At 40.5% G+C, this 16091-nt stretch overlaps 1 protein-coding gene across 3 annotated transcripts; it reads right to left on the reverse strand.

Moving 5' to 3' along the window:
• Positions 1-456: 456 nt before the first annotated feature.
• On the reverse strand, positions 457-16023 carry Haus2 (HAUS augmin like complex subunit 2). 3 transcript variants are annotated; one of them, XM_055591749.1, is made up of 6 exons: positions 15884-16023; positions 10947-11039; positions 10469-10538; positions 7545-7677; positions 5420-5528; positions 457-2496 (listed from the first exon to the last, which is right to left on the reverse strand). In XM_055591749.1, exons 1-6 carry the CDS (start codon positions 15974-15976, stop codon positions 2290-2292), a joined length of 705 nt encoding a protein of 234 aa, XP_055447724.1. In that variant the 5' UTR covers positions 15977-16023; the 3' UTR covers positions 457-2289. The 3 variants fall into 3 exon arrangements, with proteins under 3 accessions (XP_055447724.1, XP_055447787.1, XP_055447864.1); XM_055591812.1 differs by lacking the exon at positions 15884-16023 and adding an exon at positions 15673-15795; XM_055591889.1 differs by lacking the exon at positions 15884-16023 and having other exon boundaries at positions 10469-10541; positions 10947-11026.
• Between the last annotated feature and the right edge of the window lie 68 nt (positions 16024-16091).

A 16091-nucleotide genomic window follows, 5' to 3' on the forward strand; every position in this document is an offset into this window, starting at 1 on the left:
GTGTGACACAATTGGAACACTACAATTTCCTAAATTATTTCACTCAAGGGTAGGGATGTAGCTCAACTTTGCCTAACATTCACAAAGCCATCATTCCAGCCCCAGGATGGCAGAAGGTGGGTGTGGTGGCACACACTTGTTATCCCAACATAAGGGTCAGCAAATCCCAGGGCCCCCAGGCTATTTGTGACCTTGTGTCTCACTCTCCTAAGTAACTCTATCTTCTATACACTGACTCACTCCATTTCTTGCTCTCACACACCAATCAGCACTTACGGACCACACTAGTACAAAGATTTCACTTTATGTTATAATTTAGGCTTAACGTACCTTAAGCTTTTGTGAACTGGATAGCGCCAATGCTTTTATGTTATATATGTCAAGCTAAGAGTATTTTCTTTTTGTTACTTGAGATTCTTATTGGAGCCACATTTAGTTGAAATTAGTTTATTTTTACATTTTGAGGCATTAATGGAAAAAAATACAAAATCATAAGGAATGTATTAATAACATTAGTATAATCAAAGTTTACATGTAAGTACACAAGAAATCATTCAAAGAAAATGACTAGATGTTAAAAGATTTGAGGTGAAACACAAATAAAGATTTTTTTTCTGAGTTTCTAGGGAATGGTCAAAATTTCAGCACCACTCTTCTATGGCACATTTGTAAAAAGCTGTAGACTTAAAACAATGATCTGTTGCTTTAACAGGGCCCTTTTCAGGGCAGAGTGGAAGGTAAGGCTCTTGCTTCCTTGTGAACATTTATTATCTATCATCTGAAGTCTTGTTTTAAGAGTGTGATGAACAGGTATGATAAACTCCCACAAATAGAATGTAATCCTATGGGCATACTTTAAAGTATCTCTACTTTTAAGTATACTAGTCTCTTTTTTTTTTTTAAAGTTTATTAGTTTACTTATTTATTTACTGCATTAATGTTTTGCCTGGATGTATGTCTGAAGGTTTCAGATGCTGGAGTTACAGCCAGTTGTGAGCTGGTATGTGGGTGCTGGGAATTAAACCTGGGTCTTTAGGAAAAGCAGTCAGTGCTCCTAATCACTGAACCATCTCTCCAGCCCACTCGTCTCTATATTAAGAAAAACTCTAAGTAGGTAAAGAGTATCAGTATTTTCCATTACAAACCTCTAAACTGTAGATAGATATGATGGCACATGTCTGTGATTCCAGTACTCAGGAGGCTGAGGCAAGGAAAAATCATGTGTTTGAGACCAGCCTGGGCTATATAATGAGTTCAAGTTCTGTCTTGGCTACATAGAAGTATCAAAACAAAAAGTTCTAAATTTTATAGCACAAGAGCTCCCTTTTCCCTTTCATCTTTTTTCTTTGCCTGTCCTACGTCTAGCAGCACACACCCACAACATGTTTTCCAGGCAATCCTAAGAATACAAGCAGGTTAATCGATCTTCTATGTGTCCTCACACTCACAGCTGTGACTTAGTACAGCAAATGAACTGTGACATTTGTGAAATGTTCTCTAATACCAAAACTGTTAGGGATGTGGTGCTCTGGAATTTTGCCAGGGACCAGTAGCAAAGGACTTTCTGCTTGGTATGTACCAACACTCTAGACTCTCAGAAAGAAAGCAAGTGTCCCACACAAACCAGTGGGTCACAGCCAGGTCACACCAACCCCTTCGCATCCTCCTAGGTGTGCCAGCCAGGAACCACCACCTTATCAAGCCTTCACAGGGTAACAGGCCTGCTGTGTAGCTACTCTGCAATCTCACAGAAATGATCACCACAGACATTTTCAGACTGAAGAACACTCTCATTCAGAAATGTTTTAAAAAGATATAATATAGAATTTTCTGTCTAAAGAATGTTCAACTCACTTATAATAAATTATCATATATATATATTTGATCATTTTTAGCTCCACTGAAGAGTGAAAATATGTGAAGAAAAAAAAAAAGGTCAGTTTGATTCTAATGAACCTGAAATTCTGGGACTCCAATGTTCCCCAGCTCCCTTCTCTTATTACTCTCTACATGTTACTTTGATTTAAGCACATGCACATGATGACACATGTCAGAGGCGTACCTGTGGGAGTCAGTGATCCCCTTCTGATATGGGATCCCACGGACTGAATTCAGGCTGTCAGGCTTGAAGCAGGAGCTTTTCCCTGCTGAGGTAGCTCTCTGGCCCTCCAATATAAAAAGGGCTCTTTCAGTGCTGCTAGCAACAAACACTTATCAATATCCCTGTCGTACTAACCTAGAAACAGACTTCTTTAACGACATGTAATTAAGCAAGAGTAAAGATGGCAATCACTTGTCATTAACAGTTTGGGTGTGAGCTTTAGAAACAGAAGATAAAGGAGGCACTATTTCAAGTTCATGAAGGTAATTTTCTTCAGCTAGTATCTTAGGGATACACAGGGAAATTTCCTTTTGTTGTTCTCGCCACTTGAGTATATTCTCTGCCAGTTCTTCTGTCTTGTTCACCAAAATATCCATCTTGGCTAAAGCCTTGCTCTGTAACATTTGAAATTAAAAAAAAAAAAAAGAAAATAAAATTTACAAAAAAGAAAAGAAAAAACTTATTATTATTATGTCAGAAATAGATACGTCAAAGATAAAAATTAGTATCTGATCTTTTTCTAGTCCCTTACTGCAAAAATTCCTTTATAACTGTGTCTCTGCCCCCAACCCAACCTTACATATCTTCTGTCTGTGAGATCACTTACTTACTATCAATCTAAACTCTATACAAATAACCTCAGGCTTTCTCACTATACCTGGCTAGTCTGGAATTCGTGGTAATTCTCCTACTTCATCATCCCCTACAGGCATGTGTATGTCACCAAACTTGTCTTAAGCTGATTCTAAAGGTGTAGGGAGATTGAAGTCTGCAATTCTACAGTTTTCTTTTCTTCTGGTGCTGGAGATGAATACTCCAGATGGTAATGGTCCTCTCTGTCCATACTTTGAGTGGTAGGGCTCAATCTAGTCTATCAATATTTTCTCCACGAGTAAAGCATAGTTCTAACCAACTCACTCCTCTGTATCCTTCCTCAAAAACTGAAAGTGGACTGGAGTGATGGCTTAGCTGTTAAGAGCACCCTGGCTGCTCTTCTAGAGAACCTAGATTTGATTCCCAGCAACCACATAGCAGCTCACAACTGTCTGTAACTCCAGCTCCAGAGGATTTGATACCTTTTCTGGGCTCTGAGAGCACCAGACACATACATGGCACACAGACATACATGCAAAGCATTCATCCTTACATGTAAAATTAAAACAGAAATGAAAATCAAGGGGCTGGAGAGATGAGTCAAAGGTTAAGAATGCTTCCTGCTCTTTCAAAGGACTTGAATTTGGTTCCCAACAACCATGTCAACTGGCTCACAACAGCTACAACTCTAGCCCTAAGGAATATGACACCTCAGGCACCTGTACTCACCTGTGTACACATATGTACACATGTACACACACACACACACCATGAAAACTACAACTCCCACTTACCAACAAAAAAATGCAATGGTATAAAAAAAAAATTAAAATTAAAAAAAAAAAAAAAGCAATGGTTCTCCAGTATTCAGAGACTAAACTCTAAAGTTTGTCTACTGGGAGACTGAATCAGTGAGTTCAAGGCCTGCCTGAGCCATATAGTGAATTCAAGATCAGCCTGTCCTACATAGTAAGAACCTGCCTAAATAAATCTTTTTCTTTTCTGTTGTTTGTTTTCGAGATAGGGTTTCTCCGTGTGTAACAGCTATAGCTGTCTTGGAACTTGACTGTAGACTAGGATGGCCTTGAACTCACAGAGGTCCGCCTGTCTCTGCCTCCCAAGTGCTGAGATTAATGTGCACAGCACCACCACCTGGCTATAATAAATTCCTTAGTCTTTTTTTCAAGGTGTTTCTTAAGAAAACATTGTACCTTATGCATCAGTCAAAGTGGAAACTGCTTTCCCTTAAGCTATGTGTGCTCTCTGTTCAAAACATTCCCCACACTATTGCTTTGGCCACATTAGTCTTTCTGATAAAGTTCAAATTTTACTGATTCTTCAAACTAATTCTGAAAGCTTTCTAAAGTCTTTCTATGTCCTATCCTGTTCCCAATTCCCTGTACTGAAAGTCTTACTGTGATCAACAGCTAGCAAATCCTAATAATTTTATTGTATACTTACACAAACATAATCCTATTAAGTAAAAAGTATCTATCTTGCTAGGTATGGTGGCACATGTCTAAAACCCCAGCACTTGGAAGGCAGAAGCAAAAAGACAATGAGTTTGAAGTCAGCCTAGGCTATACAGTAAGAACATGGGGTGGTCGAGAAGAAGGGAACGAGATGGGAAGAAAGTACAATATGGAAATGATGCTACAGCAATATATATATATATATTTTTTTTTTTAATACTTTATTATTTTTATTTTATGTACATTGGTGTTCTGACTACATGTATGTCTGTGTGAGAGTGTTGAGTCCCCTGGAACAGGAATTACACAGTTGTGTGTTGCCATGTGGGTGCTGGGTATTGAATCTAGGTCCTCTGGAAGAGCAGCCAGTGCTCTTAACTGCTTAGCCATCTCACCAGCCTTAAAGTAATGTTTAAAAAAAAAAAGCTTCTTGACAGATGGTGGTAGCACATGACTTTAATTCCAGCACCTGGGAGTTAGAAGCAGCAGGATCTCTGTGAGTTCAAGGCCAGCCTGATCTACAATGTAGGTTCAGGACAGCCAGGGCTATTACATAGAGAAACCGTGACTTGAAAAAACCAATAAACAAACAAACATGTTTACTTTTGTTTTAAGCCAGAATCTCATTTTGTAGTTTAAGCTAGTCTGGAACTCACTACTTAGTGCAGGTTAGCCCTAAACTCCATTAACAACCTTCTTCAGGCATCCCAGGGCTAGAGTTTCTTCACCAGGCCTGGTGAAGAAAATGTTTTTCTTTTATGTTTCATGATTTTAATGATGACTAACTCAAAGTGAAATAAGTCAAGTTAAGAACATGGTAAATCGTCTCATACGTATGTTCTAGATTTGAATTGTGTGTATGAGTGGGGGGTGTCATGAAAGTAAAAGGGAGACAGTTAAAGGACAGGAAGAGATATTAAGAGAGAGTAAAAAGAGTAATAGAATACCTGTGACATGAAAACAAAAGGAGGCACTATCTGAAGAAGCAAGAGGGCCAAGAAGAGCTGAATGGAGGAGATGAGAGACAACAGCAGCAGAGGAAAACACATGAGGACAAAGGGTGGTTGTATATCCACATGAGAATGTCATGATGAAATACACTGCTTTGATAGTTAACTTAGGAGCTGAGGCTAGCTGGAGCTACATGAGACTATCTACAAAAATAAAACCGAAACAAAAATGTGAAATGGGAAGGTCACACAGTTGAGATTCTAGTAAAAGAATGAAGAGTAGCTGTATTAATAATACTCACCATATTCTTTAGGTTTGCACCCAAATGAGGGATATTCTTAATTGTTTCAAGATGGGTTTCCAATTTCTCAATGAAACTCACAGCCAATTCCAACAAATTTACCATATATCTGAAAGAAAGTGTTATGGTTGGAGCATAAATTTATCCCATAGGCTCCTGTGTTTGAACAGTTAGTCCCTGTCAGGAAGTGCCGTTTTGTGACTTTGGGGCACAGGAACGACTTGGTAGATGCAGAGCACCTTGAAGGTGTTCTCTAAGTCCTGACCCATTGAGATGTGCACAAGCCATGCTACAAGCTCCCGCCCCACGGATGGAGTTGCCCCGGCCATAGTGCCTTCCCTATCATGTTGGATGTACTACCTCTAACCTGTGAGCCAAAACAAGCCTCTCCCCAGCTAAGTTGCTTCTGTAAGGTGTTCTGTGACAGTGGTAAAAAAGAAAAGTAATACAAAGAGAAAAAAGTTAACTTTTCTTTAGTTGTTTTGTTTCTTTTCATTTAATTAGGACTGTTAATTTGAAATAAGCAAATCTAATGAGCATCATTAACTTTTTAACAGAATTATCACTGATTAAAAACATGCTTCTCTTTTACTTAAGACAAAACTTAGGTTGTCATCCAAACAAAAAATACAATGAGCCAGGCATCATGGTACACACCTTTAATCCCAGTGCTCAGGAGGCAAAGGCAGGCAGATATCTGTGAGTTCGAGGACAGCCTAGTCTACAGATCAAGTTCTAGAACTGCCAGGTTTAGACAGTGAAACCCTCAAAAGGCCCAAAAAGTAAAAATAAAAATGGAAAGGCAAATTATTCATAACTGAAATATAACTCAATGGAACTGGGTGTGTGGAACATGTCTTTATTCCCATGACTTGGAAGGCAGAGGCAGGAGGATCTCTGTGACTTTTGAGACCAGCTTGGTCTACATAGTGAGTTTTAGGCCAGCCAGGACTACATATTAAACCCTTTTTCAAAAAGGAGAAAGGAGAAGAGGGAAGAGGAGGAAGAAAAAAACCTGTTTAGTAATAACCATCTCACATAAAACCACTTGGTTCAGATAACAGAGAAGACACCAGGGGAAAATACACTGAAAATTACCATATACTTTTTTTGAATCTGCATTGGTAAATCTTCAAAATTATTATCCAGCTCATCTTTTTGTTGTTGTTGTTGTTGTTCCTTGTTTTGTTTTTAAAATCACTTTGAGATATATTATCAGTAGAGGTAAAAACAAAGTCCATCTACACAGGAAGTTTGAGGCCAGTCTACATATAAAAACCCTGCTTAAAAAAAAAAAAAAAAAAACCAAAAAGTTGTGTCCAGGTTTTGTTGTTACCCTTACGGTCTTTTTAAGACAGGGTCTCGATATGTAGCCCTGGATGCCTGCACTGAAACTCTGTAGATCAGGCTGGCTTCAAACTCATAGAGATCCACCTGCCTCCGCCTCTCCAATGCTGAGATTAAAGGCATGCGCCACCACACCTAGCTTCTTCAGTTTTTGCTTTTCTTAATGTCTTATCTTTGTTAAATACCAACAGAATTTTTAGGCAATAATAAAATTACTTCATAGAAAACAGTCTACATATAATAAAATAAATTTACCCACCATGCTGCATGTTAGGGTCTAATAGTCATAATTTATAATTCCCAGAACACAACTGGCAAAACAAAGTCCTGTTTTGTTTTGTTTTGAGACAGGGTTTCTCCATGTAGTCCTGGAACTCACTCTGTAAACTAGGTTGGCCCTTTCATTTTGTTTTTTTGTTATTATTGTTTAATTTTTTGTTTTTCAAGACAGGGTTTCTCTGTATAGCCTTGGCTGTCCTGGACTCGCTTTGTAGACCAGGCTGGCCTTGAACTCACAGAGATCTGTCTGCCCCTGCCTCCCCGACTGCTGGGATTACAGGTGTGCACCACCATGTATGGTTTGGCCCTTTTGTTTTACCAGTTATAATTATTTACCAAAAAAAGGCCACTTTCCAGTTTAATGCATCAATAGTAGTAATGTTAATAAATACAACCAATAATACATTGTTTTGTGAACTATGCTACAAGTTACCTCCAGTCTAAACAAAAGCTCCCTTACAAGACACACATAATTCTCCATTTCGCCTCTTGGTCTAACCTGTGATAAACGGCTTCCAATGGCAAGTTCTTCTCACATGTGGATCTCAGCAGTCTTTGCCTGATGGCCTGCTTCTCTCTGAGCACTGCTTCCAGATGGTTATTCATGCTTTGCAGAGCATCACACTTTTCAACTACATAAACCAGAGATGGCAACCACAGTTAGCATCAGGACAAGTATGTTTTAGAATTGTTAAGAATTTCCTCCCTGGGGACTGCAGAATGGCTCAGTGGTTAAGGCCACTTGTTGCTCTTCCAGAGGACCCTCATGGCAGCTCACAACCATCTGTAATTCCAGTTCCAGAGAATCCTATGCCCACTTCTGTCGCCTGTGGGCACTGCACACAAGCAGTACACACACACATATGCAGGCAAAATACCCAGACTCAAAAAATAAAGTAAAAACAACTAAAGTCAGCATTAATCTAAGGCGAGGTATAGTGGCAAATACCCCTAGTCTCAGCACTCCTCAGGCTGAGGCAAAAGGATCACTTGAGTTTAGGACTTAGACCTACTCTAGAAAAAAAGAGTTCCTTACTCCAAAGCATATAATAAACACATAAATCAAGTAAATTCATCCCACAAGCTCTGTAAACTTCTTTCTTACTTTTGCTTCTTTGATAACATCGATTTTAGCTTCATTTTTTGACTAACAACCAAACTCTAGCAATAAATTCTTTGCTGTGTTTTTCAAATTTACTTCTTATTTAGTTTTTAAATCCGGGGTCTATTTTCATATGATAATCATATAATAGTAACCAATTTTAACATGTCGTTTCCTCACTCCCATCCATATGCCCTTTTGTTTTCAAAAGGACCTATCGGAGAGTAGATTGTAGACAGCATGACCTTTATTCTCTAAAGAAAAAAAAAAAAACCCAAAAACTTAGAGTGTAATGTATGTGTGTGCTTGCAGGAGTGCCCACATGTGTGCCAAGGCACTAATGTGAAGGTCAGAAGACAACTTTCAGGAGTGGGTTCCTTACGTCCATGTGGATCTGAGGAACTAAACTAAGGCATCAGGCTTGATGGCAAGTGCCTTTACATGCTTAGTCATCCAGCACATCCATGATCTTTTATTCTTAAATCTTTATTCCAAAAACACTCTCTTCTGTAACTGTAAGACATTCACAACTTCAGAATTTTTTTCCTCAGGAAACTTATTCTTTTTAGCTTTTTTTTGCAGTATTGTAGGGACTGAACCTAGGACCTTATACATGTTAAATAAGCACTCTAACATTGAACTACTTTTTCCTTTCCCCCCAATATTTGTGTAAAAACAATTAAAAATTATTAATTAATTCTGTGTACATATGTGTAAGCATATGTCACAGTGTTCATGTGGAAGTCAGAGAACACTTTTTGGTCAGTTCTCTCCTTTTACTCTGTGGGTCCCACGATTTGAACTCAGGACATCAGGCTTAGCAGAAAATGCTTTTACCCACAAGGGTTTTTACCCACTGAACCGCCTAACTGGCCCTGTTTGTTTTGTTGCATTTATTATTGTTGGTATGTGGGAGTGGCTGCATGCATCCACGCTGCAGCACATGTGTCATGTGGGTGGGTCTGGGGACTATATCCAGGGTTTCAGGGTTGGTGGCAAGGGCCTTTACCTGTTGAGATATCTTTCTAACTCTGGTTTGTTTTTGAGACAGTTTCCTGCATTCCAATCTGGCGTCAAACTCATTATGTAGTCAAGGATGACTCTGAACTTCTCAGCGCCTGCCTCTAACCACCGAGTGCTAGGGATTAAATCCAGAGCCTCTAGTATGCTAAACAAGCACTCTATCAACTTCAGCTATTTTTACAGACCATTCAAAAAAATTAAATAGTGATCTCTTGTCTTTTGAAGCTACTAAGGTTTGGGAACAATCGGTGCTGAGAGCTGAGTCTTTAGTGTGGTGGCTCTGGGAGATTGTTTAGGGCTTTGAAGAGGAACAGGGAGCAATTATGTCAGTGAGACCAATGCCCTTATAGAAAAGTTAGTTCAACTCATTTTCAAGACCCCTTTCTGCTGGGTGTGGCAGCACAGGACTTTAATTGAAATATTAAGGAGGTAGGTGGATCTCAGAGGTTTAAGGCCAGCCTGGCCTACATAGTAAGTTTCAGGCCAGCCAGAACTTCACAGTGAGACCCTGTCTCAAAACAAAATTAAACAAACAAACAAACAAACAAACAAACAAAAAAAAAACCCTTCCTGCTGCAGAGTGCTATTTTTTATACTTTTCTAAAATTTTATTTTTACGTGTATGGGTTCTTTGCCTGCATGTCTGTGTATCCTATGTTCATGCCTGGTGCCCATGGACATGGATTCTTTGAGCTTGGTGTTAGAGACATGTTGGTCGCTGGAAAAGCAGCCAGTGCTCTTAACCAATAAGCTAATAAGCCGTCTCTCCAGGCCATTATTCTACTTCTTAAACTTTACTGGCCTGAGCTTCAAAAAAACATAAACAAAAAACCTTAGTTCTGCCCAGTTCTGATTACTAGTTAGTTCTCTTGGAACGGATATTATAAAAGAGTGAGATGGATCCGTAAGCCACTCTGGATCCTGTCCTGTTCCAGTGCTACAATGGCATCCACTATGAGGACCTCGCCACCGCTGAGTGAATGTGTGCCCTGAAGCCTCCAGAAGTGTGAGGAAATAATTTTTTCCTTGTACATTATCCAGCCTCAGGTATTTTGTTGTGACAACAGAAAAAAAAAAAAAAAAAAAAGATTAACAGAGGAGCCAACTTGGTCACTTTCTTATGTTATTTTCTAGTAAAACCTCACCTAAAAAACAAAACAAACAAAAAACTCTGAAAACATGTTAATTATGGGTTAATTAAGATTATGTCATTAGAATTCTGCTGCCTGGTGTTTATATACTGGTGTAATTCAAGAGCAAGCTGAAATCCTAGTAACTATTCTCTTAAGTAAACTTACCTAAATAAGAAGGATGAATAAGATCTGCTGTATCTTTTTCTAGCTGCAGAAGTTCAATTTCCAGGTTGTTCTACTTGAGGAACAAAAGGAAACTTTAGCTCACTCAGAAAGTGTCCTAAAGTTATAAGCTTAAAACACTAATAAAAATGGAGATCCCACAGAAACATGGTACATATATATATTCCTTAAATGGGATGGAAGGATGGTTTATATAAAAGCCAGGGAAGTCACTGGAGCTTTTCATTTTGGTATCTTGCCTTCCTGTTACTACAATTAACCACTATACCAAGCACCTACCAGCCATGCACTTGGCACTGATTTAATTGTAAAAGAAAAATATTCAAACCAATTAATATTTTGTGGGCATCAAACCCAGGTCCCCTAGTATGCTAAGCATCCACGTTTTCTCTGAACAACACCCCAGCATACCACATACTTTTTAAAATAGAGAAGTAAAAGTGGAAAGTTCATAATTTACCTGGTAAATTTCAGTTTGAATATCTGAGATCTGTTGTAATCTTGAAAAGTTCTCAAAGCAAGGAGCCATTTTCTTAGATATATCTATCATCTCCTATTGGTAAATGAACAGGGAAGGCATAGCATGTTACAAAAAGTCTGCATACTAAAATAACATATACAAGGTACTAAAAATAACATTATGTCCAAAACTGTGCCTAACACAAAGAACAAATTAAAACAGAAAATGCATATCTTCTGTTTTTATTTTATTTTGATGAGGTCTCATGTAGCCAAAGCTAGCCTTGAGCTTGCTTTATTATGGTCAAAGATGTCCTTGAACTTCCTGATCATCATACCTCCACTTCCTCAGCATACAGCATAACACTAGGTTTGTGTGTGTGCACAAGACAGAGGTAGGTAGGTAGGTACATAGATTAGACAGACAGATAGATAGATAGATAGATAGATAGATAGATAGATAGATAGATAGATAGATAGATAGATAGAGGAGAGAGAGAGAGAGAGAGTGTATGTATGTGTGTGTGTGTGTTATATGTGTGCTGGGATTAAAGGCATGTGCTGCCTTTCCTCTGGCGGCAGCCATCACATGAGCCAGGATGGGTGTGTACAAATATATCAGGAGCTATGGAGGAAGAAGCAGTCCCAGGTGATGCGCTTTCTTCTGAGGGTCCGCTGCTGGCAATACGGCCAGCTGTCTGCACTGCACAGGGCTCCCCGCCCCACTCGGCCTGCTAAGGCAAGAAGGTGGGGATACAAGGCCAAGCAAGGTTCTGTTATTTACAGGATTCATGTCTGCCGTGGTGGCCGCAAACACAGTTTCTAAGGGTGCAACTTACAGCAAGCCTGTCCACCATGGTGTTAACCAGCTAAAATTTGCCCGAAGCCTTCAGTCAGTTGCTGAGGAGAGCTGGGTAACAATGCGGGCTTTGAGAGCCCCAGATTCTTACTGGCTTGGTGAAGATCCCACATATAAATTTTTTGAAGTTATCCTCATCGAGGCATGTGCCACTGTGTCCCAGCTGAATTAAAATTTTGGTGGCCAGGTGTCATCCTCCATGATCCATCTGTCTCCGCACTAGCGTGACAGGACAGTTAAAAGGTGTGGTGGAACAACCGCCCCTGCATCTTTCAAGTGCTTGACTGTGGCACTAATTTGTACATTCCGCCCAAGTCACACTCTTTGATTCACTATTTTTCCTGGTAGAGGCAACTCTAGGAAGAGGCAACTCCAATGGCTTCCTCACTCCGCAGATCAGGAAACCAATATGGGAATTCTGCCAAGTTCTAAGTAGATCAAGTTCTAAGTACCCCAAATATACATTCTGGTCCTGGGGAAATAACTACAGAATGAGTTTGGGGAATCACGGGATCTATCTGTGAGCTGGACATCAGCCAAAATTCCATTAATCACCTGACTTCCATAAGTGTTTAATACGGGGCTCATAGTTCTATAGAGTTAGGGTCTATGAGCATCATGGCAAAGAGAATAGCAGCAGGCGGAAATAGCCCTAGAGTAGTAGCTGAGAGCTTACATCTTGAGATACAAGTATGAGGCACAGAGAGATAACTAGGAATAGTATGGGCTTTTGAAACCTCAACCCACACTCAATGATAAACCTCCTCCACAAAGGCCACATTTCCTAATCTTTCCCAAACAGGTGAAATCCTTCTACCAACTGGGAACCAGGTATTGAACTACATGAATCTATGGAGGCCATAAACCATCACAGCATATATATGATTAAAATCAGACGCTATGGGAAGGGTCATGGACACTAGAAAAAAAAGAATGTTTGACCTAATCCATCAACCAAAGTAGAAAATCAGCATTGAAAAGATGGCTCAGCAGTTAATTGGTTGTTCTTGCAGGTTCAATTCTCAGAAACCACATGGTGGCTTACTCCAGTTCCAGGGGATCCAACCTCTTCTTCCGACCTCCATGGGCAACAGGCATCACATGGTGCAAATATATACAAGCAGGCAAAATATTCATACATATAAAATAAACATGTCTAAAAAAATAAAAAGAGTAGAGAACCACTCAAACCGTGCCCCTAAGTAACCAACTCTTTCCTTTAGGGCCCAGGCTGTAACCTGGGGACCTTGTAGTGGCCTGCTGTCAACCTTGACACTGTATCCCTCTATATTCTGTGTTACTGCTTTACTCAGAATAAAGTTGCTTTCAATTCTTTAGATAAGAGGACAAGAACCTAAATATTTCTAGCCCAGAGGGCAACATACTAGTAACATATTGGCCAGACTGGGTTAGACTGGCTTGCTAGCAAGCTCAAACTATCTCTTGCCTCTCACTGAGTCTCATGTGTAACTAACTCTAGGACACATGCCATTCTACTATGCTTGTATGTGAGTGCTGGAAATCTAAATTCAGGCCTTCATGATTGTTTGATAGGTGCTCTATTGATTGAACCACCTCCTAAGTCACAGTACCTTTTTATGTGGTGTTTCAGATCAAATCCAGGGCTTTAGCAGGGCATGGTTGCACACACACCTTTAATCCCAGCACTCAGAAGGCAGATCTCTGTGTGAGTTTGAGGCTAGCCTGGTCTACAGAGCTACTTCCAGGAGGTCAGGGCTACACAGTTGAAATCCTTCTTAAAAAAAAAAAAAACAAAAACATAAACCTGGCTGATGTGTGTTACCTGACAATAGAAAGAAAACCATAAAACCACATCACCCAAAAAGGTATCTAAAAACCCATCATTTTATAATGCCTGAGCTAATCTATGGGTATCTTTCTTTTATGGTTTAGGAACTTGTATCCTCTATCAACAATTTCTAGAGGGACACTGAGTCTCAAATGCATTAAGCAATGAAATAATACAATAGTTTTATGACAATGCACAATGCAAAGCAAGAATACTATGCAATGTTGTAGAAAGAAAACACAGGGAGAAGAAAGAAAGGATTCAGCTGAAGAGTACTGTGGCAGCGCCTGTGGAAGCTAGTTAGCCATGACCACATGAAGCACTCAAAGCAATGCTGGGTCTTCAAGAAAACTCCAGAATCCTTCACAACACAATCTTATACCACAGTTAACCCTCATTATTTTACCACTATTTATTTAGGGACAGAGTCTTGCTACGTAGCCCTTGATGGTCCGTGACTCTGGGATTACAGGAGTACACCACCACGCTTGGCTACTTACAATTCATTTTAAAAGATGATATGTCAAAAAAAGAGAGGGTTCTGGGATCTAATTCTGCCAACTTGCTGAGTGATATTGGGTGAATTTATTGGTCTTTTCAGGTGTTTTGTTTGTTTGTTTAGTAGAGACAGGGTCTCCTCACTCTGTATCTTAAGCTAGCCTTGAACTCTAAGCAATCTTCCTGCTTCCAGCTCCCAAGTGTTTAGATTACAAATCTTGTGTCACCATATCTGGCTGTCTCGGTTTCTTAAATACTTTAGGATATATCAGAAGTTGTTGTTATAAAAGAAAAAGAAAGAAAGAAAAAAAGAAAAATCCTAAAAGTCCTAACCATTTTATTTTACCAATGAAGACTCAGGAACCAGATGCCGGGGGGTGAAAACCTACTAGCTCAGAGAGGCAGAGAAAGAACCCAGCTGATCTTCCTATTCAACTCATGTCCCAGACGAAAAAAGTCAAAAGCCCAAAGCTAAAAGGGTACTAGCTCAGCTGACAGCCCAGAAGGAAAAAGCCTGCTAGCTCACCCAACAGCCCAGAAGGAAAAACCCAACAGCCAAAACCCCAAGAGCTAAAGTGCCCTTCTTCTCCACACTGTCTTAAATACTCTTCTCTCAAAGTTCCTCCTGTCTGTTAATCCCTGTCAATTGGTTACTTGCTCCTTCTCTTAACCTAGGGTTTAACTTTATTAAATCCCATGTACAGAAAGCCCTAAAGTAAAGGTGTGTGTTAGGGCTCAACCACAACAAACAAAAGACAGTTTTTTACAGTTCACAATCTTGGGGATCACAATGAGAGCAAATACCCTGCAACAAGAAGTCTCTAACGACTCTTCCATGCATAAAAAAAAAGAAAATCTTCCATTAAGTCTGCATTGCTAATTTCTACAGATGAATTAACTAACTTCCCTCAACTTCCTTTTTTTAAGGTTTCCCTTCTTCAAGCTTAATGTCCTTGATTTCTTACTCCACATTCCCATCTTCTATTATTCCTTCACATGTTCAATTTCTCTCTTTTCTGTCTTCCTTCTTGTCCTGTGTACATGTCTAAAAGTCACTTCTTGGGCTAATCTTTATTCTCACCTCAAAAATCTTCACAGTGCAACAGCACACACACACACACAACACACATCTTAAAGAGATGTTCCCCCTGAAAGTCTCCACTAGAGTTCTTCTGTACTCCGGGCCTCCTGCTCCAAGTATGCTTCAATAAATCCCATCAAGAGACATTGTTGGAAATGCTTGTTTTAAGTACCTGGCAGTATTTCTTTCTCACTGGCCCCCACTCTACAGTCTACAACCTGTGGCTCGTGTCCAATGACACTTTCACAGTCAGGGGGTCGCCAAAGAACGTCGGAAAACACGGGTGTTTACATCACGATTCCTAACAGTAGCAAGTTTACAGCTGTGAAGCAGGAACGAAATGGTTTTATGGCTGGGGAGCCACCACAACACGAGGAACCATAAAAGGGTCGCGGTATTAGGAAGGTTGAGTAGCACTGCTCGAGAGGAGGTTGGACAACTGCAAGGGAAAAAAAAAAAAGCAGGGCGCTGTTTCATACCTGCAGGCACTCAAAGCACAGAGGACGGGGAACACCATCCACTCGGTCCCACACACTCAGAGGACCCACGGGAGAACGGTCACCGCCGCAGTCTCCAAGGGGCGCAGGCCGCCCGCTGAGCGGTCACTCACGACCACCACCTCACAGCAGAATTCTGTCGCCACCCTGATGACACCATCGCAGCGGCCCCCCTGCCCCCCCGCCCACGTACCTCAGTGACTATCCCCGAAGCCACCAAGTGGTTCAGCAGTAACCCGGCTGCACTCGGCGCGGACGCTGAGTCCCACGGGTTGGCGGCAGCCATGGTTCCCAAACACCGCTGGAACTGGCGCGCGGAGTGAGGGGTACACGGCGAACGGTCGCGCGGCTTGATGATGTCACAGGGCGTTCCTGCCCGGGCGGAAGCCCTGGGAGCGCGT

The sequence above is a fragment of the Psammomys obesus genome, unplaced genomic scaffold, assembly GCF_907164565.1.
Source record: "Psammomys obesus unplaced genomic scaffold, mPsaObe1.curated_primary_1811, whole genome shotgun sequence".
In the NCBI taxonomy this organism is placed as follows: Eukaryota; Metazoa; Chordata; class Mammalia; order Rodentia; family Muridae; genus Psammomys; species Psammomys obesus.